The following is a 27401-nucleotide window of genomic DNA, read 5'->3' as shown; positions in this document are numbered from 1 at the left end:
ACAAAAGTCCGATGGAGCATAAACACGGTAGGAATTTCCGACCAAAAGCTCACATTGGACTTTTGCGGGGGGGAATTTCTGATCGTGTGTACGGGGCATGAGATCGTATTCCTTACACACAGTCAAGATCTGGTTACTATATTGCAATTCTGACCTGTGAAATTCCCTGATCAGAAAAGCAAGTGTTGCCAGCTACACACTGAACAGATCGTGGCTCTGTGTAAGGAATGCGATCTCAGCTATGTGCGGGGAGGAGGAGCTGTGTGCAGGGAAGAAAAAGGAAAGGAGCTCAGCAGCCAGGCATGGCATTCGGGGTGGAGAGGGGTGGGCAGAGGTCTTTGTGGGGGTGCAACTGAAATCGGGGGGCGCAGCTCACCCCAGCACCCCCATAGATCTGGCCATGGGCCTAACATTGTTTTAGCACAGAAATGTAATTTAAGCATACTTAAACTTTACCTCAAGTTCTTAACAGTGTGTAGAGCTGGTAAAAGTTTTCTTAATCCTTCACTTTGAATATTACATCTTGCTATATCTAGTTCTTCTGTCATTTTGCTGGATGTAAGGATGAAAGACAGCACAGAGCAGTGCAGAGGGGTGAAGGGAACATCACAAAAGTCTACTTTTTTTAACCCAGTACATTGTGATACCAGAGCCTTATTCCTGCTCTCATTGAGATAGTAGAATACATTAAGAAATTCAATCTTGTGTTCTCTGGATTTGTCAGGTTTTCGCTCTTCTGCAATTTTCTTCTGGATCCAGGTGATGACATGTCTGGCAGCCTGAGCAGACAATTCTCCCACATGAGACTTAATCATGGATCTAGTAGAAGAGTCTGAGAGACCGCAGAGGAAACGGAGGAGTATTTCAGCACGGCTGTCTTTGTAAGATTCAGTCTTATCAAGTAATTCCTGTAATCTGTCTGGATTATAGTTAATAAAATGAACTAAAGCACCAAAAAACTCCTGAAGAATGAGATGTAAGAAGGTGTAATCCACATCAGGAGGCCGACCAGATTCCATCATGAAAGATGAAAAGACATGATTATCCTTTCTCACACTAAATGACTCCAGATGACGATCATCAAATACAATCATGTGATTCCTGACTCCATGTTCTGCCATCCACCCAATAGATGTCAGCAGTTCCCGGGCAGTGTGACCACCATCTTTATTCTGGCTGTGATTGGCCAGAATGTTGGAGACAAAAGTCACAAAGAGTTGTGTCACTGTTTTGGGTAATGATGTCATCAGCTGATCAGTGATTGTTGGTTGGGATCTGAAGCACATTGATAACACTGTACAGATGATCCAGCAGTATGATGGGATATAACAGAAAGTGTACAGTGTGTCATTCTCCTGCACATAATGAAAAGCCTTCTCTGACAATTCCTCATTTCCAAAGAAATTATTGAAGAAGATCAGTCTGTCTCCATGGAGAAATCCCATGATCTCAACTATTCTCTGGAAAACACCGGTATCAACTGATGTCAGTCTGGTTGGACGGCTGGTTATCAGTACAGAGCAACCCTTAAGAAGACTCTGCCTCACCAAACTGACCACAATCTCACCAAAATGTGATCTCTGTTGTGGATTAGACAGTTTGCTTGAGTAGAAATCTATTTGGTGAATACTTTCATCTAATCCATCAAATATAAACAGAAGTCTCTCTGGATCTTGTAAAATGTCTCCAATCTGGCCCTCCAGATACGAATAACGATGAAGAATCATCTCCTTCAAGCTGACCTCTCCCAGTCTATTAAGGTCCCGGAATCTGAAGAAGAAGAGAAAGGCAAATCTCTGGTAGTGTTTTCCGGTCACCCAGTCATAGACAAACTTCTGAATCAGTGTGGTCTTCCCTATTCCCGGCACTCCGCTCACCATTACTGCATGTGGTACACATTGTGACTGGGGGTTCCATCGGAACAGCCTGTTGAGGGGAATGTGTTCCAGTCCAGTTTGTGTTTCCTTCAAGAATTCCTCATGTTTTACCCCAGTCTGTATTATCTCATTCTGGGGACGCTGCCTGAACTGATTGGTGGAGACCACAATCAGGTTCACATAACGCTCATTAATGAGGAATCTTTGTGGTTCCAGGGTAGTTCCTGGCGGTCTATGCTCCACCAGAGTCTCAAACTTCTCCATCAGATGTTGTTTGTGCTTTTCCTGAATATCTAGAAAGTTGTGAAAGGTTTTTTTTTTTTATTAGATAAAAACAGAAGTTGAAATATGAAATTATTTTAAATATGTTTTCGGAATGTTTTTCAAAATTCTAGTGTTTATTATATTAAATACATATAAGCATCTGTAGTTTGCTAAGATGCCACTCAAGAGTAGGGCTTTCAGGAGATAGAAAGTAACTATAAAATGCCTATAATAATAAACTGTATTTCACTGACTGAATGACTGAACTTGAGAAATATGCAATGTTCTGGCTTTCATCCAATTTCACAAATTAATGTTGATTTTGAAGTATTAGGTCAATGGGATAGCAAACAGAATGACACCTACATACCACACCTAACCCATACAGAACACATTGGATTTAATAGTGGATTTAATAAAGGAAAATAGACTATGCTCTCATGTACCCCAGAACTTATTATGGCTAGCTTCACATCCTTGCAGGTGGTTCCTGCTGTAGGGCTTCACCTGTTCATGCAGCCTCAACCACCTGCACAGAGAAATGCAGGAGATGTGTGTGGGTGCCATTAATCCTAATGGCACGCTGCACACAGGGCCGTCTTTAAGGCAGGGCAAAAGGGGCAGCTGCCCTTGGCCCTGTCATTGTTGTGGGGCCCATAACAGCTGTCTCATACTTGCCAATTATCCCAGTTTAAATTCCCTTCTCCCTTGAAGTTTAAGCCCTTGTACACACGGACGGAGAATCCGCCGGAATGTGTCCTATCGGACCGTGTTGTTGGATAATCTGACTGTGTGTGGTATGCATTGGACTGATTCCGTCGGAATATCCGTCAGACCCAATTTTCCAACTTATTGGAAACATTTTCCGACCAACTGGTTCGATCGGACATACTCCAATCATGTGTAGAGAATTTTGATCGGACCAAGTGCCACGCATGCTCAGATCAAATTCCTACATCAAAGCTATTGGCCACTAGCCTGAATGTAGTCCCATCGTAACAAAATTACGTCATCACGTTCTAAATGATCGGATTTTTCGACAACTTAGTCCGACTGTGTGTATGCAACAGTTTCGGACAAGATCCGAAGGACAAAATCCGATGGATTTGGTTGGCAGAATGTCCGACCGTATGTACAGGGGCTTAGTCCTGTGCTGTGTCCCGATATCTCAGTGTGAAGTGCTGGTACTAATGCTGCCCAGCTCTGCCCTGTTGTTGTGTACAGATCACTCACCTGCAGATCCTGTGTTTACATGTAAATAACCAGAATTCATATGTAAATAACTGTGGCTGGCAGCTTTGATATGTAAATAAATGCAGCATTCATATGTATAGCATGCTCCACTGCAGTGAGGAGATGATGTGCTGTAACCTCTAGCAACTAATCAGTGAACCGTAATGTGTGCTGTAACCTCTAGCAACCAGTCAATAAGCAGTAATGATATGCTTTAAGTGCTGGCAACCAATCACAATTTCTGCCTGATCTGATACAGTAAACTGATTTTAAGTCTAGCTGCTATTTATTATATGCCTGAGAGCAGTTGGAGAGTGAAACTGCATGGGGGGGGGGGGGGCCAAGAAATTTTTTGCCCATGGTCCAATCAATATTAAAGACGGCCTTGGCCGCACGTACTGGTAAATGTTCAGTCACTGCACTTGTGGTTCTCTTGTAGGCTGTGATTCCAAAAATGGGCTGCCGTGCCCATGCCTAATGTGGCTCTCAGAGCCATATCAGTGTGAACCAGGCCATAATGTCATCCAATCATGTGCAAACAAATATTATTATTTTTTTTCCTTGCACCTGATTGGGTATTCTTTACAAAGTGAAGCTTTACCACATTGGCGTTAAATTTTTAGGAAAATTAGTGCAACTGCGCAGTTTATTTGCCTTTAGTAAATCAACCCCATTGAGTTTGTTCCCTTGACAGAGGCACAAATTAGTACTATCAGGACTATTATTTATTTCAGGTACTTATATAGCCCTGCCAATTTATGCAGCGCTTTACATATACATTGTACAATCACATTAGTCCCTACCCTCAAGGAGCTTACACGCTAAGGTCCCTAACTCACAATCATACATACTAGGGACAATTTAGACAGGATCCAATTAACCTACCAGCATGTTCTTTGGAGTGTGGGAGGAAACCAGAGTACCTGGAGGAAACCCATGCAGGCACAGTGAGAACCTGCAAACTCCAGGCAGGTAGTGTCGTGGTTGGGATTCAAACCAGTGACCCTTTTTATGCCTTGTACACATGGCCGTAAATTCAGACGGAAAAGGTCCAATCGGATTATATTGTCGGAAAATCCAATCGTTTGTGGGCTCTATCGAAAATTTGAGAGTAGGATCTCAAATTTTCCGACCAAAAAATCCGATCGGACTTTTTTCCGGTCGTTTGTAGAGAATTCCGATTGGACAAAGTGCCACGCAGGTTCAGATCAAATTATGAGACCAAAGCTATTGGCTACTAGCCTCAATGTAGTCCCGTCGCAATGAACGAACGCCATCACGTTCTGAATGATCGGATTTTCCGCCAACTTTGTCCGACCATGTGTATGCAACACAAGTTTAGGACAAAATCCATCTGAAAAAATCTGACGGATTTTGTGGTCGGAATGTCCAACCGTGTGTACAAGGCATTACTGCTAGGTGAAAGTGCTACCCACTACACCACTGAGCTGCCCACTAATACAGTCATTGATCGTGCAACCAATTGTAAACAGCCCCCTCTGCCTACTTTCTGATGATACCGAAAATAACCCTGACTGGGGATTCTTCTGTGTGACATTACAACAAATTGTCATACCCCTACTTCACAAAATGGTGACCCTTTATGGCTCCCCAGCTGCAGGAATCCATGTCAATGGATTGTTCTTTGAACTGGTACTTATTCATAATGTTATTCACCAGGGCTGTCCACTTTCCCTCTACCTTTATACTTGATCAATAGAACATATGAGTTATTTGAGTGAACTTCACCATCACGGGCATACCAACAGGCCAACAACATCAAAAAATGGGTCTATACAGGGATTACTTTCTCCTATATGTTTTGAATCTAACCCTTGCCTTTCTTGTCATTCTTTAGGAATTGACCAGTTTTAGATTATTTAGTCATTTTGAGGTTAATATTTATAAATTGTTCATGTTTGACATTTGCCTTTCCAGGGCTAATTAACAACTTCTCATAGGCAGCTTCTCTTTTCCATGGAAGTCTTGGGTGATTGAGTGTTTATTGGTACAGATCCCTAAAAAACAAAAAAAACCTTGCCCATGTATGAAGTCAACGACCTTTCCTAGTTGCCATGACTTTCGACTGACTTAAGGCTTTTTCTAACCATTTGTGTTGGAGGGAGGAGGGGGCTGGCAAAAAAGTGGATTTCCCCTTTGCCGTGGAATATCAGCAGCAGGCACACACCGATTTTGTCGTGTATACATTTTATGACTCTCAGTAAAAGAAAAGCCCCTAATGAGTGAAAAAGTATTCATACCCCTTGAAATTTACCACAATTTTTCATGTTGCAACCAAAAGCAGAATGTATTTTATTAGGATTTCATGTCATAGACCAACACAAATTGTCACATAATTGTGAAGTGGAAGGAAAATGATAAATGATACAAATAAATATGTGAAAAGTGTGGGGGGGCATTTTTATTCACCCCCCCCCCCGTGTCACTACTTTGTAGAACCACTTTTATTACTATTACAGCTGCAAGTCTTTTTGGGGATGTCTCTACCAGCTTTGCCCATCTAGAGAGGACATTTCTGCCCATTCTTCTTTCCAAATTAGCTTAAGCTCTGTCAGATTGGATGGAGAGCGTCTGTGAACAGCATTTTTCAAGTCTTGCCACAGATTCTCAGTTGGATTTCAGTCTGGACTTTGACTGGGCCATTCTAACACATGAATATGCTTTGATGTAAACCATTCCATTGTAGCTCTGGCTGTATGTTTCGGGTCGTTGTCCTGCTGAAAGGTGAATCTCCTCCCCGGTCTCAAGTCTTTTGCAGACTCTAACATGTTGTCTTCTAAGATTGTCCTGTATTTGGCTCCATCCATCTTCCCACCACCTCTGACCAGCTTCCCTTTCCCTGCTGATGAAAAGCATCCCCACAAAATTATGTTGCCACCATCATGTTTCACAGTGGGGATGGTGTGCTCAGAGTGATGCGCAGTGTTAGTTTTCCACCACACATAGCGTTTTGCTTTTAGGCCAAAAAGTTAAATGTTGTTCTCATCTGACCAGAGCACCTTCTTCCACATATTTGCTGTGTCCCCCACATGCCTTCTCGCAAACTGCAAACAGGACTTCTTATGGCTTTCCTTCCACAATTTCTTTCTTCTTGTCACTCTTCCATAAAGGTCAACTTATAGTTGTCCTGAGGACAGATTTTCCCACCTGAGCTGTAGATCTCTGCAGCTCCTCCAGAGTTACCATGGGCCTCTTGGCTGCTTCCCTGATGAATGCTCTCTTTGCCCGGCCGGTCAGTTTAGGTGGACGGCCATGTCTTGGTAGGTTTGCAGTTGTGCCATACTCTTTCCATTTTTGGGTGATGGATTGAACAGAGCTTTATGAGATGTTCAAAGCTTGGGAGATTTTTTATAACCTAACCCTGCTTTAAACTTCTCCACAACTTCATCCCTGACCTGCCTGGTGTGTTCCTTGGCCTTCATGATGCTGGCTTCACAGAACAGCTTTATTTATACTGAGATTAATTTACGCATAGGTGGACTTTACTTACTAATTAGGTGACTTCTGAAGGCAATTGGTTCCACTAGATTTTAGTTAGGGGTATCAGAGTAAAGAGGGCTGAATAAAAATGCACGCTACACTTTTCACATATTTATTTGTAAAAAAATGTAAAAAAAAACATTTCCTTTCACTTCACAATTATGTGCCACTTTGTGTTGGTCTATAACATAAAATCTCAATAAAATACATGTGGAAAATTTTAAAGGGTATCTATATTTTGCAAGGCACTGTATTTGAATAAAATACAATATTTGCTGTATGTACCTTTCAGTTCTGGAGTCAGTGAGCAACCATGTTCATCCAACAGACTCTGATGCAGCAGATAGTCACCTTAAAAAAATAAATTATTACTACATATATATATATATATATATATATATATATATATATATATATATATATATATATAATATTAATCTAGAGGACATTGGATTAGAGGTGCTGGATTAAATATTTCTCCTAATCAGAGCTCACAAATTAGAATGATTGCAGCTACGGTTCTCATTGAGGGTTCTGAGCAGTCTACTAGCCCTTTATCCACTGGCTACCATACAAAGTCCCATGAATCGCCTGCCCTTCTGGCCTACTTTTGTCTTTCATTATCCCTTGACTTGTTTCCAAGGGTGCCCTAAAGTGAGCAGACTGTTGATGGGGGTCTACACATTCCTCCTCACACTATTACACTCCGATATCAAGAGAAACCCCGTGATCAATAGAAACTCTTCAGGGACACAACTATATACATCCAGTACTGTATATACCCACTCCTCTTCTAGCACAGACTTTCTTGTAGAATTACAACTTCCAGGACCAGCTAGTACTGATGAGGAAGCAAATGCCCTTTGCAGGCAGGGACCGCAGGCCCTTTTTGGTGTAGCAAAAATAGAGGTCTTTGGTGCTAACTTCTACTGTGGCTACAGCTCCCAGTACCACCTCTTCAGGCACTGCCAGCCCTCCTGGCTGCAGCTGCACCTTTCTCTAGCCCTCCTGGCTACTTCTCCACAGTCCTCCCAGACTGACTCTGCATCCATTCCAAACTGTTTACACCCAGTCCATTCAGGCATGACTTTCAGTCCTCTGATGGTAACACTCACCAGTCCTCATGGCTGTTTTTTCCTATGTGATGTTAGTACAACGATCTCCCTGCTGAGCTATTATGGTCTGACCTGGGGACTGCCTGGCTGCCAGCGATGATCGGGTGTCGATCGGCTGCTGGTTTTTCAGTATGCCCATTCAACAAAAGCTGGCTGTTTGGACAGCCTCTGTCAGACAGGCCGATATTGGCCTTTTGGTACCAGACTTTACTGTATACAACCCCGGGGCCACATGCAGCCCTTTGATGTTTGAAGTATGACCCTTTGGCCCCAGCAGTGATTAGAGGGAGCATTGATTTGTAAAGGGGCCCATAACAGTAGTAAAATGCAGTGGTATCAAGCAACATGCCCCTATTCTCTGACTTTATTCTATAGCATGAGTTCAGTCTCCAACCACTCCTGTACAATGATCTATGACCATTTCCTCTAGCAAGTCTACCATCTGTGGCAGTTTTAGTTAGCATTACATGCAATAAATACTATATGTGATCTTTTGGAGACATTGGGGGCCGCATTTGAGGCTCCCTTTACCTTGAAAGTTGACAACCACTGGTATACACAGTATCCAGGGCTGGATTACTCACATAGCCAATAGGCCATGGCTTAGGGTGCCATGGCTGCCAGGGGTGACACATTACATTTTTGCTCATTGTAAAGGTATAAGGTATTCTTGCAAAAGCTATGGTTGCAGCAAAACACCGGTAGGGGTGATAACCCTCCCCAAAATAAGTGATGATAGGTAGTAGTTGGTGTTGCGCTCCAAATGAACAAAGAAAAATAACAATGTAGCTAAATAAACTAGCTGTAGTGCCTAGGTGTTGATGAAGTCCCATGACTGGTGACGATACGCGTAGGAACGCTATTGGAGAGTGAGGACACCGGAAGTGACGTCCGGAGTACGAGCGCAGCGCTCGTTCGTGTTTTAAACTGTACATTTTATGGCTTTTAAATGTGAGTACCCAGGACTTTGCTTATTGAATAAATAGAAACTTTGAATACTTACTTCACCATTGGAGTGTTCCCCTTTCTTCCCTTTATGATAACTACATATGCATGGTGACTGAGTGTCCAGAGTAAACTACTTACTGAACCCATACCAGCGGATAGCGAGTGTTTATTGGAATGCTGTTTACCTTACAGCAGTAAGGTAAGGTAGTTATTGCACCTAGCGTGTGAACACAAGATTCACAGGAGCACCGGTGGAATCAGTCCCTTTTTGTTTGGTCACGCAGCTTATTGATTTATCTACCACTGGATGGACTCACATTTTGCATGACTATAGATAACCATTACTTGATGTGATATTTTAGAGCACATTCTGGGTGCTTATACTTTAGAGCACATTCTGGATGTGCGTTTGGATTTTGATTATTATTTTCAGCACTGTATGCACTTTGATTAAGATATACTGGATGTTATTGCACTGTACCAAGTTGCACTATTAAGTTTTTACAAGTCTTATCCTTCTGTATATTCTGAGTATTAATTTTTTTATTTTTAATATTTTTTATTTTTATTTTTTTATTTTTTATTTTTTAATTTTCATTTATTTTTTATTTTTTATTTTTTTCTTTATTTATTTACATTCTGTGTATATTTCTTTATTTTATTTTATTGTTTATTATATTTTTTTTACATTTTTATTTTAATACGACAGCTTTTATTTTCTTGTTTAAAATAATTTTTTTCTACTTTTATCTACTCATTTTTTGGATTTCACTTTAGTCTGCTACCTATATATTATTTTTTATTTTAAATTTTTATTTTTGCTACACGCTGTTTTACTTCTATTGAATTTTTTTGATTATTGATTTTGTACATAGCACTTGATTGGATACTGTTAGCACTGGGTTAGGTGCACAGTTTGATGTATTGCACCTGAGTGGATATACACACTGTCTGAGTCTATTAAAGAGGAAGTAAACCCTGATGGGTTTACTTCCTCTTTTTTTCCCTGCAAAGGTAAAGCATAATGGACTACTATGCATCGCATAGTAGCTCATTATGTGTCACTTACCTGACACAGGAGCCAGCGAAGTCGCCGCTGTCCCCTGTAGTCCGCCGCATCCATGTTGCTTGTGGCGTCTCGCAGCTCCGACGAATCACAGCGGCGCAACCGCGATGACGTCACTCCCGCGCATGCGCACGGGAGTCGCGTCTCGCAGCTCCGTCGCTGCCATACGGCGAAGCCGCGATGACGTCACTCCCGCGCATGCGCACGGGAGTCGACAAATTTGGCAAATCCATTCTTGGATTTGCCGCATTTAGTGCGCCTGCGCGCCGCTGTCTACGGCGCATGCGCCGTAGACAGCGGTGCCCATTTTCGGGCAAATATCTCCTAAACCATATAGGTTTAGGAGATATTGCTTGGACCTACAGGTAAGCCTTAATCTAGGCTTACCTATAGGTCCAAGTTGTTTGGAAGGGTTTACTTCCTCTTTAAGGCACGTAGTTTATTTTTATACTATTTACTGACACCTAGGCACTACAGCTAGTTTATTTAGCTACATTGTTATTTTTCTCTGTTCATTTGGAGCGCAACACCAACTACTACCTATCAACATTTTTGCTCATTACTGCTATAATATTTATAGGTCAGGCTAATCCATGCCAGGCAAACCCAATACCCACTTCCTCCTGTGTATGGATTTAAACAAAAACAAATCTAAATGCAGTGTTACCTCTCAGGATGAGCTCATCTAGAACCGCCAATAAATTAGGATGAGGATAATCTTTCTGTAGCACATAGAGACATTCCCAGAGTCCAATCACAGCTTCTCTTCCCAGATCCTGAATATCTTGTAACAAGGTGTGAGAGAAACAAGCAACCCCAGATCCTTCTTTTATTGACCTGTATTTCTAAGACACAGACATATTCTTCTTGTATATGTTAAGCAACTCATACGTTCAGAGAAAATCAGATGGGCCTAATGTGAGACATGTCTATGAAGCTCGACTTAACCAAAGCTTAAAGCTGAACTTCAAGTAGATATAAAGGAAAAAGAATTGTGAAGTAGTTTTGTATTTATTAAAATAAAAATCAATAAATTATTTTTATCAGCTTCAGGTACAGCCCACACCAAAAAAAATAAAAACAATAATAAGCGTAGGGCTAGCATAATATTGTGCATAGGGTAATCCGGGAAACCAGGGGTTAACATGCACAGGGATTTAGTGTGATCATTGATTGTACGGTGTGGTGGGGGGGGGGGGTGTCGGCAGGGGTCAATCAGTCTCAGGCAGCTGCCATGCAGGGAGCCTCCTCTTCAGCGTGGGAGTAGTCATCATGCAGGTGCTGGCCAGTGGGGCAGAACCGCCGGTGAACCCCTCACCGACAGATCCTGGCAGGATCGGCAGAGTGCGGGAGCTGGTCTACATAGCAGGGCCCCTCATACCAGTGGAGGGGTGAAGAGGAGCCATGCTGCAACAGCCAGGCACGCAAATTCTGGCGGGGCTGAGGCGCATAAGTGACAGTGGACAGCCTGAGAATTCTCGGTTGGCACATCCGTGCCAGACTAATGGCTGCCCGATAATCCCCTGGATTCCTCACGATCCGAGGGCGAGCTTTCCAGCTCTGAAGACGGGGTCATTCCGCTACAATCGGCGAAGGGGGTTTCTGGATCTACAGCTGTGGGATCGGGTCCTGGTCAGCCTGGTAAGTCCATGTCTAATTCCATATCTTCTTTACAGCTTCCTTTGTCTTCTATGTGGGGGGTTAGGGTGGATGAGGTCCCCGACGTTAGTACAGGTACCCTTATGGTTACAGTGGGCAGGGCTCCTCCCCCCCCCCCCCCCATTCCCATGGCCAATGGGCTCTGGGCCCGCCATGCTGGGTGATTCTGCTGTCCATGATCTTGTGGCCGGGCTGTGTTCATTAGTACAGCGTTTTGATGCATGCTCAGCTTCCGGCTCAACACCGTTGTTGGCGTGGGCTTCGGATCCATTGCAAGGTTTATGTCTGTTTTGAGGGTCCTTTGGGCGCGCATCTCAAACCTGAGGTGTGGGATAAAATTTGGCGGAGGGGATTATGTGGAAATTTTTATGTTGTTGCCTCTGGAGAAGTTTAACCTGGATAGGATTAAACCGGAAGAATCCAAACACACGGTCAGAGATTCCGACAACCAAATCCGTCGGATTTTGTCCGACGGATTTTGTCCGAAACTGTTGTATACACACGGTTGGACAAAGTTGTCAGAAAATCCGATGTGATGGCGTTATTTCGTTACAACAGGACTACGTTCACGCTAGTAGCCAATAGCTTTGATGTAGGAATTTGATCTGAGCATGCGTGGCACTTTGTCCGATCGGACCAGTTTGTCAAGTTGGAAAACTTGGTCCGTCGGATACTCCAATGGAAACAGTCCGATGTAGACCCCACACAGTCGGAATATCCGACAAAACAGTCCGATCGGACACATTCCGTCGGAATCTCCGACCGTGTGTACAAGGGCTAAGACTTGTGCTGCAGTGCATATACAATTACAAGTTACTTAATGACTGAAGGCAAGAGAGGACTGACCAGAGAAATTAGATCATCAGCGAGCTGATGCTCATCCATTGTCCAATCACAAGTAAGGGGTGGGGTGGTGACCAAATTTGCTTAACTGCAAAAGGAAATGTCGGGTCACCAGTCTGGCTCTGCTGTCTAGATGTTCTGTGCAAATCTCCGGACTTGCCGGACAAAATTATAATTCATTTGACAGGTAAAGCAGGTTTCACACAATGTATGTATTTTCAACTATAAATTTAGCTGTTTGTCTGGGAGTTAAGCTTTAAAAAGAAATAAGTGACAATGAGACACACAAAGGAGATGGAGAAGAGAAGGAAGTCAACCTTATGTCCCGGAAGTTGGTCAGACCAAGAATTTTAAGAAGATCTTCACCCCTTGTTCCACAGAGAAAATCAGGTTTTATATATGTAATGGGAATTTTGTTAACACGTTGTAGGACTTTGTTAACTTACATTTGTGTTTAAGACATTCAGAGATTTTAGTTCTCTGAGAAGAGCTGTAGTGTCCATGTTCTCTAGAATGTAGATAAGGTCATCTCTGTAATATTCGTATATTTTCCTCAGTGATAAATGGGGATACAGAGATAACTGATGGTGGAACTTCCTGATGTCCTCTACAGAAACAAACAGAAAATATGTTTACAGGATTATTGATTTACCTCAGATCCCAAATTATCTTTGAGAAAATCTATACACCGACGGCCACTTTTTAAGGTGCGTACACCTTGCTAGTAACAGGAAATAAATAACCAAAGCACCAAAGATAATTAATAACAATTTACCAATTACCAGCTGCAATGAAAAAAACTTGTTGTGCAAATGTACTAGTGGAAAACTTTTTGTGGTTGAACTGGATGGACTTGTGTCTTTTTTCAACCTGACTATGTAACTATGTACGTAAAACAATACACCACGCTCAATAGTCATTTTGGATAGATTAAATAAACAAACAGATAACCTAATATGCTACAGCCGCATAAATTACAGTCCCAATTGTGATAAAAAGTGCATATGCTCAGAAGTATTAATCCGTGCTGTTTGGTGATCAGACAAGGCGCCCCGACATGAATGTACACTCACCCCTCCGTATAGACCAACTGACTCTAGTCTGTGGAATAGGGATTTTGATGGTGCATATAATGACTAAATGGTAGGCATTGTTCGATAGAATACAAAGTTGAATTACAATTATTTATTAGATTTAAAGTTAAAATTCATTAACAATAATCCTTAATGAGATATAAAAACACAGGACAATACAATGCAGTGGTTGTTCTCATTAAACACACATAATCTCAACATGTTTCGCAGTGAATTGCTTCTTCAGGGGATGTGTGAATTTTTCAAAAGGATCTAGATCAAAGTACAATAAAATATGGGCGGTGTGACACGCTATGTTTTTGCCTCATTAGAACAACAGCAGAACTGGGATACGCCTTAGGTGTTGAGATCGGCCGACGCTTCCTGTCGGTGATATGCCTGTATTCATTTTTAATTCTGTAAGTGCAATTTTTTCCTTTACTTTATCTTAATAAATGGTTTTACACTATATGGAGTGTTTTTCCTTTCTATGGTGAACCATTTTGCCTTCCCGTTGAAATACATCCGAGCCTTGCCTCAAAGCCGAATTGGGTTTGGACGATTCAATCGTGATGCATAGTTTGACCTGATCTTTGAATAAGTCTACCTTACTAGAGCATCTGGTAAGGAGCCAATTTTATTCTTTTGGTGGTGGTGCACTTTGGTTTATTCTACGTTGACACAAGATTCAGAATTTTTGCACTTCTTCTATGGACACGTGAAAGTTTTTTGGTGTAGAGTGCAACGACATTTATATTTTGCTTCTTTGTTCCCACAAGGACTATTACAATGAGGACATATTAATTATTTATGCACGTCCTTTTTTCTTTTGTGTTTATTCTGAGCATTATTATCATCGAAATTCACTGTTTATGCATTTAATAATATCATTTTAGTGTCAATGTTATAGATTTATCACTATAAGGGGTGTGTTAAGTATCACACATAATAGGTTTGATGTGTATGGTATTCTCATGTAATATTGCACATGTTTACTCTTCACTTTATTTAGGGGAGATTTTCAAATCTTAGTATGAGATACTAGGGATTGCGCAGTTTTTTTTCTTTTTTCCAAGCATGTGGGGAGACCCCTGGAGATATCCTTGTACTAACGATTCCTGAAGTGGATAAGCCTCATGCAAGTAGATATGAAGAAAAGGACCTCATTGTGCGATATTGTTTAAATGATTTATTTAAATAGTTAAAACCAATATAGTTACTCTCACATGTATGGGCGCCTGTGGCCTGGCACCCGGTGTGAATAGCAGGTGATTTTTAGAGGCTTGATCGCGTCACACTTTTGCCCGCAAATCACTTCTGGGAATCAAGCAGAACCATGGCCAGCAGTCTACCATCAGATGTTGGCCGATTTCCCCTAAAAATCACCTGCTATTCACACCGGGCGCCATAGCTGTTGCCAAAATGACTATTGAGCTCAGTGTATTGTTTTCCACTTTTCTACACCTTGCTAGTAGCGGGTTGGACACGCTTTTTCCTTCAGAATGGCTTTCATTCTTTGTGGCATAGATTCAACAAGGTATTGGAAACATTCCCCAGAGATTTTGCCCCACAGTGACATGATAGCATCACGCAGTTGCAAATCTCCCATTTCACCAAATCACAAAGGTGCTGTATTGGAAGACATCTGGTGACTGTGGAGGCCATTGGAGTACAGTGACGTCATTGTCATCTTCAAGAAACCAGTGGTGAGATGATCGGAGCTTTGTGACATTATCCTGCTGGAAGGAGCCATCAGAAGATGGGTAAATTGTAGTTCTAAAGGGATGGACATGGTCAGCAACAATACTCAGGTAGGCTGTGGTGTTTAAACGATGCTTAATTGGTACTAAGTGACCCAAAGTGTGCCAAGAAAATATCCCCCTACACCATTACACCACCACCACCAGCCTGAACCGTTGATACAAGGCAGGATGGATCCATGATTTCGTGTTGTTTATGCCAAATTCTGACCCTACCATCTGAATGCCGCAGCTGAAATCCAGACTCATCAGACCAAGCAATGTTTTTCCAATCTTATATTGTCCGATTTTGGTGATCCAGTGCCAATTGTAGCCTCAGTTTCCTGTTCTTAGCTGACAGGAGTGGCACCCGGTGTGGTCTTCTACTGCTGTAGCCCATATGTTTCAAGGTTGGATGTGTTGTGCATTCTGAGATGGTATTCTGCATACCTTGGGTGTAACGAGAGGTTATTTGAGGTACATATCATACTTACCTCCAATGTGCAGCTCGTTTTGCACAGAGTGGCCCTGAACATCCTCATCTAGGTTCCCTCTGCAGGTCTCATGGCTCCTCCCCACATTAGATAACCCCCTGGGAGAAGTGCTCTCCTGGCGGGTTACCTTGAGGGCGTGCTCCTGAGTCCAGCATTTGGCATCCATAGACACCGAGTGCAGGACTTGACACCGCCCCCGGCTTCCGCATCATTGGATTTGATTGACAGCAGTGGGAGCCAATGGCTGCGTGGTTATCAATCTATCCAATCAACAGCTGAGAACCCCCTAGCCGAGAGATGGCTGGTCAAATTTTGAGGGTTCAGGTAGGTAAAACTGGGGGGGGGGGGGAACTGCCAGGTGTTTTTTCACCTTAATGCATAGGATGCATTAAGGTGAAAAAACACCTTTACAAACCCTTTAAAACTCCTTTCTTCCCCATTCTGATGCTCGGTTTGAATTTCAGCGAGTCATCTTCACCATGTCTAGATGCCTAAATGCATTGAGTTGCTGCCATGTGATTGGCTGATTAGCAATTTGTGTTCAGGGAATGTATATTTATATCGGTTCTTCCTTGTTTTGTGCTTCCTTTAGGCCCCTTTAACACATAAGGACCGTTTGTCCGTTTTTTCATCCTTCCGTTGACGGAAGAAAAACGGGAATCAATGCATTCCTATGGAAAAAAATGGATAACAACACACGATCATCCATTTACATCCGTTTTCATCGGCTTACGTCAACATCCCTTTTTTTGAATGGATGAAAGCCCTATTTTTCATCAGATAAACGGGTCAGATAAAAAATGGATGTAATCTGACAAATCGTTTTTCATCCGTTTTTGCATTGGTAGTGGATGCAAAAAAATAAAACTTATGAAAAACAGATGAGCTGAACTGATGAAATGAATGGTCCGCATGTGTGAAAGGACCCTTAACCACTTCCCACCTGGCCAATGTACATATACGGCTGGGTGGGCGCTCTCTCCTGAGTGGACGTTCAGGAACGTCCTTCTGAAGGAGGGGGATCACGCGCGTGCGTGCCCGATCCCAATGCGCTCCAGTCTCCCGGGAAATGGTGCATCTCCGATCGGCAGGAGGGCTCTGTGATTGGCCCTCCTGATCACATGATGGCTGTGTCCAATCACATACGGCCGGGTGGGCGCTCTCTCCTGAGTGGACATTCAGGAACGTCCTTCTGAAGGAGGGGGATCACGTGCGTGCGTGCCCGATCCCAATGCGCTCGTGTCACCCTGGAAACGGTGCATCTCCGATCGGCAGGAGGGCCCTGTGATTGACCCTCCTCATCACATGATGGCTGTGTCCAATCACAGCTTGTTTTTTCTAATGCCCAGTTTGCATGAGGCCTAATAATAGATGGCATAAAAAAGGGGGGCAGTGTGAAATAATTGAAACAAGCAATTAAACTAGGATAATCCAGTAGGGACCAAGGCAAGAAAAACTGATTTCTGGCTGTGTCTGCGGGGGGCCCCAACAGCTGCACAATAGGTGTTGAAGGGCTGCATGCTTCCCCCCCCCCTCCAGCCAGAGGTTGGTCACTAATGATATAAGAGAATAAAAGATAAGCAGCAACTGATCTCCATTTACCAGCACTGGTGGCTCCTCTCCAGCTCCTCTCCATCTTTTCACTCACTGTGTGGTCTTATACATCAGAAGTTAGGCCATCATAAGGTACACCTAAAGTAATAATAATAATATTGTCATTATTTAAAGACGTTCTTGGACTGCAACATTTCACTTTTAAAGATAAGATATTTCCTTTGAACCAGTTAAGAGTCACGATTTACAAAGTAACATTAACTTTACAAGGACTTGCAAAAAAATCTGTGTTTTAAAAAATGTTGTACACTTTTTTGGTGAATGGGTAGGGGTACTATGTACCCCTACCCATTTACATAGGTGGGGGTTTGGATCTGGGTGCCCCCTTGTCAAAGGGGGCTTCCAGATTCTGATAAGCCCCCCACCCACAGACCCAGACAATCACCGGTCATGGTTGTCGGGAAGAGGCCCTAAGTGCTCTGGGGTGCTGGGGCAAAGCCCCCCTGTCCCAGAGTACCCTCCATGTTGAGGGCATGTGGCCTGATATGGTTCAGGAGGGGGGGGCACTCGCTTGTTCCTCCCCCTTTTCTGACCTGCAAGACTGCTTGCTTGGATAAGGGTCTGGTATTGATTGTGGGTGACCCTACGCGTTTTTTTTTATGTTTTCAATTGTCTGATTTGTTTTCTACAGTCAGTTGTCAATGGGGAACCCGTTGACAGCTGATGAGTCCTCTGTCATTAAGGACGCAGCAGCCTGCTTCCCGGGCCCCTCCTTGGCAACCAGCATTGTCAAAAAACCACCCGGGGGGTCCCCAACCCCAAGGCTATTTTTGGACAAATCCCGGTCAATACATTAAATTACTGCATTAAATATTGCAGTAATTACCGCTAAATCGAAGAAATACCGCATTCGGTATTTAACAGTAAATTATTAGTTAATTGAACTTTCACAACTGGATTACCGCATGCAGTATTTTACCACATTTCTTTGGTCGTTTTTTAACCCTTAGTGAATCAACCCCATAGTTCAGCAGGCGTTGCTGGTGGTAGGTTGCCTTCATCCATGGGCCTAAAGAGGTGTGAACAGCCACAAAACTGTTGTGTGAACAGCTGGGTGAGATACTGTATGTAAGAAAAGCTGCAAAGCACAGAATAGGTAGATCTGCTAAAGAGTAGGGGTGCAATGGATCAAAAAACTCACGGATCGGATCGTTCCTCGGATCAGAGTCACGGATCGGATAATTTTTTTTAAAAGCAGCAGCAAACCTGCTGACCTGACATGGTTGCTAATGTGACAGAACCAGGGGTGGACTGACAACTCATGGGGCCCCCGGGCAATAGGAGATTATGGGGCCCCCAGGCAATCAGACATTATGGGGCCACACAGTATACACAAACACACACACACACACACAGTATACACAGACATGTTTCTATTGGCTGAGAAGGTACTGGAGAGGTGGGGCAGCTATAATCTCAGGATTTTTAGACCAAAAGGATGTCGGTAAGGGACTTTTCAGAGACAGATGTAAAAAAAAAAACACACAGATTTTTACATACTTCCCTGGTTTTGCTGAGGCTGGCAACCCTGATGGGGCCCCCTAGTGGCTAGGGGCCCTCGGGCAGTGCCCAGAGTGGCCCAATGGTCAGTCTGCCCCTGGACAGAACACCTCTGATTTTCACATTTAACTAAATGTTAAATGTGAAAACGATTGCGCAACATGGCCGTTCAGAAACAAACTGGAAAGTGCGAAAATGAAAAGCACGAATCAACACTCCCCAAACTTCTACTAACACAAAATTAGCTGAAGAGCTGAAAAACAACGTAGTACGTCACTACGTTTGTAATTGTTGGCCAACAATTGTGGGGCCTTGTGTATGCAAGACAAGTTTGGGCCAACGCCCTTTGGAGAAAATTCTCGCGGTTTTGTTGGCTCAAAGTCCGATCGCGTGTATGAGGCTTTTACGATCTGATTTTAGGCCAACAGTGTGTCTTCAGACAATCCCCTGCCAACAATTTGATCGTGTGTACGAGGCTTAAAGCTAAAATTAAACCGAAATTTGCTGCCAAAATTAACACTGACTCTCATTAATTTTTCTTTGCACAATTTTGAAAATAAAGAATTCACACAAATAATGTTGAGTGAGAAAAACAAACAAAAAAAAAACAAAAAAAGGGGAGCCGTGTCATGCGCTGAATTGGCACACGTTGGCCAAGTAGTCGGCAGGTAAAGCGCTCTGGCAGATGTCCCTTCCTGTGTGAATCGGTCGTTTTAAATAAAAACACAGTGTCTCATCTTGTAAAGGGAGTCATTAAAGAATTTTATGATGTACACTGCTGTTTATTAGCATGTCAGGATAATATATCCTGTATTACATTGCTTATTGCAAAATATAAAAAGTTAAAGTATAAATAACAAAAAAATTTCCACAGTTGATTGGAAAAAGTAATTATTCCTAACTTTTAAATCTAGTCTCTCAACATGTATACAATAAAAGAATTACAAATTTTTAACTAGGTGTTATACAGAATCCATAGAATATCCCCAAACTATTCCGAAAAGTGCTGGTGCAGCTGGGGGGGGGGGGGGGGGGGGTGCATAAAGGCACGATGATCCACATATGGTGAACATGCCCCCGGATTACAACATTTTGGGAGAATGTTTTCCAAATTTGCTCCTTAGTTACCGACACCCCATATCAGTAATCTCCTGAGATAGCTTTATTGTCTATATACCGTATTTATCGGCTTATAACACGCACTTTTCTCCCCTTAAAATCAGGGGAAAATCGCGGGTGTGTGTTATATGCCGATCCTCTGCGATTTTGAGCCTCTGGGCGGCTTTCAGCCGCCTTCGGCTATTCTCGCAGCTTTCGGCCGCCTTCGGCCCTTCTCGGTGGCTTTCGGCCACCTTCGGCCCTTCTCAGGAAACCCGCCGATAATGGCCGAGAGCGGCCCAAAGCCGCCGAGAACGGCCGAAGGCGGCCGAGAACTACCGGGCGCCGCCGAGATACGCAGGACATCTCGGCGGCGCCATTTTTAAAAATAAAATCTGCAATTAACACTGACAAGGGGACAATGCACAAAGCTGCAATGATAGACAGGCTGCAATGATGGACAGGCTGCAGGACAAGGCTGGAATGATGGACAGGCTGCAGGACAAGGCTGCAATGATAGACAGGCTGCAATGATGGACAGGCTGCAGGACAAGGCTGCAATGATAGGCAGGCTGCAAGGATGGACAGGCTGCAGGACAAGGCTGCAATGATGGACAGGCTGCAGGACAAGGCTGCAATGATAGACAGGCTGCAATGATGGACAGGCTGCAGGACAAGGCTGCAATGATGGACAGGCTGCAGGACAAGGCTGCAATTATAGACAGGCTGCAATGATGGACAGGCTGCAGGACAAGGCTGCAATTATAGACAGGCTGCAATGATGGACAGGCTGCAGGACAAGGCTGCAGTGATGGACAGGCTGAAGGACAAGGCTGCAATGATGGACAGGCTGCAATGATGGACAGACTGCAGGACAAGGCTGCAATGATGGACAGGCTGCAGGACAAGGCTGCAATGATAGACATGCTGCAATGATGGACAGGCTGCAGGACAAGGCTGCAATGATGGACAGGCTGCAGGACAAGGCTGCAATGATGGACAGGCTGCAGGACAAGGCTGCAATGATGGACAGGCTGCAGGACAAGGCTGCAATGATGGACAGGCTGCAATGATGGACAGGCTGCAGGACAAGGCTGCAATGATGGACAGGCTGCAGGACAAGGCTGCAATGATGGACAGGCTGCAATGATGGACAGGCTGCAGGACAAGGCTGCAATGATAGATAGGCTGCAGGACAAGGCTGCAATGATGGACAGGCTGCAGGACAAGGCTGCAATGATGGACAAGGCTGCAATGATAGACAGGCTGCAGGACAAGGCTGCAATGATGGACAGGCTGGAATGATGGACAGGCTGCAGGACAAGGCTGCAATGATAGACAGGCTGCAATGATGGACAGGCTGCAATGATGGACAGGCTGCAGGACAAGGCTGCAATGATAGACAGGCTGCAATGATGGACAGGCTGCAATGATGGACAGGCTGCAGGACAAGGCTGCAATGATAGACAGACTGCAGGACAAGGCTGCAATGATGGACAGGCTGCAGGACAAGGCTGCAATGATGGACAGGCTGCATGACAAGGCTGCAAATGACACTGACAAGGCTTCAGATGGACACTGACAAGGCTGCATTGATGGGCATTTAAATGTAAGGTTTTTTTTCCTTAAATTTCCCTCCTAAAAGTTTTTTTCCTTAAAATTCCCTCCTAAACTTGGGGTGCGTGCTATACGCCGGCGCGTGTTATACACCGATAAATACGGTAACCTGCCTCTAAGGGAGAGACTAAAAAGGGGTTGCTTCGCTTTCTCCTTCCTGTATCGCGACTGCTTATACCTAGACACTGGAATACTGACGCTTCTCCTACAATTAAAGAATGGATAGTTGAGCCGAATCACTTAAAGAGAATGGAGGAATTAACGGCAAGCATTCATGAATGCCATTCTAAGCACATGGCGGAATGGTCTCCTTGGATGGACCACTTTATGCCGTGTACACACGACCGGACTTTTCGACGGACTAGGTCCGGCGGAATGAATCTGTCTGATATCGCGTGTGTGGACTTTTTTTCCCCAAAAGTCAGACGGACCTAGAAATAAAACATGTTTCAAATCTTTCCGGTCAAAAAATCTGCTCGCCTGTATGCTAGTCTAAAAGGACGAAAACGGACACTAGGGCAGCTATTGGCTACTGGCTATGAACTTCCTTATTCTAGTCCGGTTGTGTGTCATCACGTTCAAATCTGTCGGACTTTTGTGTAATAGTGTGTGGCCAAGTCCGTTAGTTCGGAAAGTCAGTCGGAACTCCGCAGAAAGTCCGTCGGGAAGACCGTCGGACCGAGTCCGTCGAAAAGTCCGGTCGTGTGTACGCAGCATTAGGCTCCGGCATGGTGGGAACTTTCATGTAGTCTTTACTTTGTGATGCGGCTTTGGTGGGGGGTGGTGGCTCCCCTGGTGGACTGTTGGGGAGATGGACGGATGTGTGTGTGAAAATTGTCTTTTTCTTCCTCTTTATTTTTATATTTTTTTTATATTCTATTTTTTTCTCCTTTTTTTTTTTTGCTCTTTGTTTATTTTTCCTCTGTTATGAACATTTGAGAAGATTCTTGCCTAAATTAAGCAAGGGTCATTTAAAGGGGTTGTAAAGGTTTGTTTTTTATTTTCTAAATAGGTTCCTTTAAGCTAGTGCATTGCTGGTTCACTTACTTTTTCCTTCGATTTCCCTTTTATAAATGTTTTTTTTCTTTGTTTACTTTGTCTGAATTTCTCACTTCCTGTTCCTCCTCAGTAAGCTGTTCTGGCTGACTAACCACCAGCTCGGATGATGGTGAGAAGTTTACTGAGGAGAAACAGGAAGTGAGATATTCAGACAAAGAAAAAAAAACATTTAGAAGGGAAATCGAAGGAAAAGGTAAGTGAACCAACAATGCACTAGCTTAAAGGAACCTATTTAGAAAATAAAAAACGAACCTTTACAACCCCTTTAAGTATAGATGTGTCTTCAGAATGGTTGGCAAGATATTGATATTGGCTTTCAAAATGTTGAAAAGAATATTCTTTTTTTTTGTTTCATAAAAATATATTTTTTAAGCTTTAATATTGCTTTGATATATGTGATCTCAATAATCCAGATTACGTTTTTTTTTTCCCTTTCTTTTGTATGTAATTCTGCAAACTACTAATTAAAAAAAGAAAAAAAATACATAATAAAAATAATATATAATTAATATAATATAATAATAATATATAACAATGTAATAATAACAAATAATTAAAAAAATATATATTTTTTTTGTTCTAGCTTTGCAATTTAGGCAGGACATATATGATCTATTTTTTTTTTTTTTTCGTTCAATCAGGGGGGGTGAAAAAAATTTGTTGATTCCCCCATCCACACACTTGATGTGAATGGGGGAATCATTTCCGCTGAGCTATTGTATTCTGCCAGCAAGAAGCCTAATGCCACGTACACCCGATCGAATTGTCCGGCGGACTAGGACTAGCAGCGCATGCACGACCTTTTGTGGAATCCAGTGCGATTTCGGTTCATTCAAATGACTGGGCTGAGAATCCCACCGCACTGGGGGGCGGGAACTGCGCAGGAACATGGTCAGTTGTGAACTGGCTCTAAAACTATAAAAAAAAAAAAAAAAGAAGCTTTACCTTTTTAGTCTGTAGTGTGCAGATCTCCGATCCTGTGTCTCTGCATCTCTCCTCTCTATCTCTTCTTCTGAATCCTTCCAGGTTTCTCGGTGCGGGTAAAATACACCCTTTCCTGTCTGGATGGGGGTTTTTTTTCAGTCCACTTGGAATTCTCAACACTCCTCCAGACTCTCTCTGTAAGTGCAGAAAAAAAATGAAAATAAAATAATGGCTTCTCCTTCTGCAATATAAAAAAAAAAGTTACATCCAACAGGGGCAGGCTATGCCGGGGGGGCAGAGATGCAATTGCCCCCTGGGCTGCTCTAATGTCCTGCACAAAGGCCGAGTGCAGCAGCTCCGGTGGCGGGCACGCCTGGATTCAGTACTGCAAGGCAGCGATGAGCTGAGCTCTGTCACAGAGCTGACAGTCTGCGTTAGTTTAGCCCAGCCCCTCCTTCCTCCACACCAAGCTCTATCAGAGGCTGGATGGAATCTGCTCTCTCCTTCCCCGCCCACACTGCGGGGCAGCCCGTGTGTTGTCTGTGAAGAGGATGCGTGGGGCGGGAAAGTTAAAACTGAGCAGTCAGGTTGAGCTCAGCTGCTGCATGTTCTGAAAGAGCACTAAAAAGTCCTGCATGCTGCATCTTTGATGCAATTCCAGAAAAAATGCAGCAAAAACGCACAACCTAATTATAAGTCTGAGGGACTGCGGCTATGGAAAACCGCCGGCACAGTGGCGGCCTGTCCATTAAGGGCGCACAGGCACTGCCCCCCTCCATTATGCCATTCCCTATATGTAAAATGGACATGGCTACTGTGGCTACCCCCTGTTCAGGCGTCTGGCCCCTTTTTCAAACACCGGCAACAGTGGCGGCCTGTCCATTAAGGGCGCACGGGCACTGCCCCCCTCCATTATGCCACTCCCTATATGTAAAATGAATAGATTCATGCAATGCACGAATCTATCCATGGCTACTGTGGCTACCCCCTGTTCAGGCGTCTGGCCCCTTTTCAAATGCCGGGAGCCTGAATTACAGCGGTGGGGGGTGTTTTTTTTTTTAAGCACCTGATTAGTGCCATAGGCTCTAATAGGCTTCAAAAAAAGGTGGACTCAGAGTGCTGCGCCATGAGCCCACCCAGGTGTGTTAGAAAAGCAAATTAATATTCTCTTTTCTAACACTGAACCGCCTCTCCGCCAGTCAGGAAGCGCGGGCCTAATACCCGTCACCTGATCGGCTGGCTGAAGGAGCAGGCGTTCCTATTGGACACCTAGCAGACCAGAAGAAGAGATGCATGGGAGCCATGGAGGACATAGGACAGGAGCCGTCACCTGACCCACTGCATGTCCCACAGCTCGCCGCCATCACCCACGGCCTGACCCGCCACCAGGGGTGGACTGACAACTCATGGGGCCCCCGGGCAATAGGAGATTATGGGGCCCCCCCAGGCAATAGGAGATTATGGGGCCCCCAGGCAATAGAAGATTGACAGGCCCCCAGGAAATCAGAGATTATGGGGCCAGACAGTATACCCAAACACACACAGTATACAACCACACAGTATACATAGACATGTTTCTATTGGCTGAGAAGGTATTGGAGAGGTGTAAGGGACATTTCAGAGACAGAGGTAAAAAAAAAAAACACAGATTTTTACATACTGTCCCTGGTTTTACTGAGGCTGGCAACCCTGATGGGGCCCCCTAGTGGCCCCGGGGCCCTCGGGCAGTGCCCGAGTGGCGAAATAGTCAGTCCGCCACCAACCTGGGGTAAGTGTCAGTCAGACAGAGAGTGGGCGGAGAGGGGTGTCACAGTGGCTGCATTTGATAGGGCACAGTGGCTGCATTCAAATTTTTTTTTCAGTTTGCTTGCCCCCCCCCCAAAAAAAATTGTGAGCCCAAAGGCTTTCACTCTTAGCAGGCACTGCCACTCCACTGAAAAGTGATCAATGCTCAGGTCACTTTTCAGAGGCATTTGACCGGCAGTGAGGAGGTGATATCTCATTTCCTCCTTGTCTGTTTTAACCTCCTAAATGGCAGTCCCTCCAGGTAAGTCACTTTGTGCTGCACCTTATTTCCATTACTCTCTGTAGGTATTCAATGTTCTCTCACCTTATTCTTTGCACATCTAATACATAATGAGAGTTCTGGAAATAAGGTGGAGCTAAAAATGAATTTCTACACTTAAGTGGAGCCCTCCCTTTCAGAAGATTTGAGGATATTATTAAAACCAGAGACTGGTGGACTTGGGCCACCATAGCTGCCGGCAGTGACTACTGTATTCTGATGGCTGGGAAACCTGCACCTAAGAGCACACACCGACACGCGCCTCTTACGGAAGCTTGGTAAATCAAGTGCCAGGCTTCCCTAGCATTACACCTGTGTGGCTGCAATCAAGTCTTGGCACCAGCCAGCACAGGCTCCTGGACATGCATGAGGGTGGCCAGTAAGAGGAGAGCGGGGATAGGACATTACTTACACCATATCCCTGCCGCTCCTAAACCTGCTCCACTGCCACACCAGGCCCACGGTGCCCTTGATCTGGTCCCAGGGGCCAGAGCACAGGCCTGAGAGAGTGATCACTTCACTTTGCCCGCACAGAGAGACTGCGCAACATTGCTTCCAGAGAGAAACTGCAATGTGGAGCAGTCTATCTCTCACTCTCTCTCTCTCCCTCTCTCTCTCTCTGTGCAGGCAATTTGGAGCAGTCTCTCTCTCTCTCTCTCTCTCTCTCTCTCTGTGCAGGCAATATGGAGCAGTCTCTCTGTGCAGGCAATGTGGAGCAGTCTATCTCTCTCTGTGCAGGCAATTTGGAGCAGTCTCTCTCTCTCTCTCTCTCTCTCTCTGTGCAGGCAATGTGGAACAGTCTCTCTCTGTGCAGGCAATGTGGAGCAGTCTATCTCTCTCTCTCTCTCTGTGCAGGCAATGTGGAACAGTCTCTCTCTGTGCAGGCAATGTGGAGCAGTCTATCTCTCTCTCTCTCTCTGTGCAGGCAATGTGGAACAGTCTCTCTCTGTGCAGGCAATGTGGAACAGTCTCTCTCTCTCTCTCTGTGCAGGCAATGTGGAACAGTCCTTCTGTGCAGGCATTGTGGAACAGTCTCTCTCTCTCTCTGTGCAGACAATGCGGAACAGACTCTCTCTCTCTGTGCAGGCAATGTGCAACAGTCTCTCTCTCTCTCTCTCTCTCTCTCTCGCTGTGCAGGAAATGTGGAACAGCCTTTCTGTGCAGGCAATGTGGAACAGTCTCTCTCTCTCTCTCTCTGTGCAGGCAATGCGGTGCAGTCTCTCTCTCTCTGTGCAGGCAATGTGCAACAGTCTCTCTCTCTCTCTCTCTCTCTCTCTCTCTCGCTGTGCAGGAAATGTGGAACAGTCTTTCTGTGCAGGCAATGTGGAACAGTCTCTCTCTCTCTGTGCAGGAAATGTGAAGCAGTCTTTCTGTGCAGACATTGTGGAACATTCTCTCTCTCTCTGTGCAGGCAATGCGAAGCAGTCTCTCTGTGCAGGCAATGTAGAGCAGTCTCTGTGTGTAGGCAATGTGGAGCAGTCTCTCTCTCTCTCTGTGCAGGCAGTTCAGAGCAGTCTCTCTCTCTCTCTCTCTCTCTGTGCAGGCAATGTGGAACAGTCTCTCTCTCTCTCTCTGTGCAGGCAATGCGGAGCAGTCTCTCTCTCTCTGTGCAGGCAATGTGCAACAGTCTCTCTCTCTCTCGCCGTGCAGGAAATGTGGAACAGCCTTTCTGTGCAGGCAATATGGAACAGTCTCTCTCTCTCTCTCTGTGC

At 44.3% G+C, this 27401-nt stretch overlaps 1 protein-coding gene across 1 annotated transcript in view; it reads right to left on the bottom strand.

The window, feature by feature from the left end:
• The window catches only part of LOC143942694 (NACHT, LRR and PYD domains-containing protein 3-like), a 70827-nt gene that overhangs the window by 29343 nt on the left and 14083 nt on the right, over positions 1–27401 (bottom strand). The window contains exons 2-7 of the mRNA XM_077464074.1: positions 23646–23819; positions 17415–17504; positions 12953–13113; positions 10672–10849; positions 7161–7226; positions 457–2170 (exon numbers count right to left, since the gene is read on the bottom strand). Of these exons, the coding sequence (XP_077320200.1) occupies positions 457–2170; positions 7161–7226; positions 10672–10849; positions 12953–13113; positions 17415–17448 (2153 nt within the window). The 5' untranslated portion in view covers positions 17449–17504; positions 23646–23819. The remainder of the gene's footprint in view (positions 1–456; positions 2171–7160; positions 7227–10671; positions 10850–12952; positions 13114–17414; positions 17505–23645; positions 23820–27401) is intronic.

The sequence above is a fragment of the Lithobates pipiens genome, unplaced genomic scaffold (assembly GCF_037356315.1).
Source record: "Lithobates pipiens isolate NorthernLeopardFrog02 unplaced genomic scaffold, aLitPip1_a1.2 Scaffold_30, whole genome shotgun sequence".
Classification (NCBI taxonomy): domain Eukaryota; kingdom Metazoa; phylum Chordata; class Amphibia; order Anura; family Ranidae; genus Lithobates; species Lithobates pipiens.
Note: the sequence above shows the minus strand (reverse complement) of the source record. Positions and strands in the feature narration are given on the sequence as shown.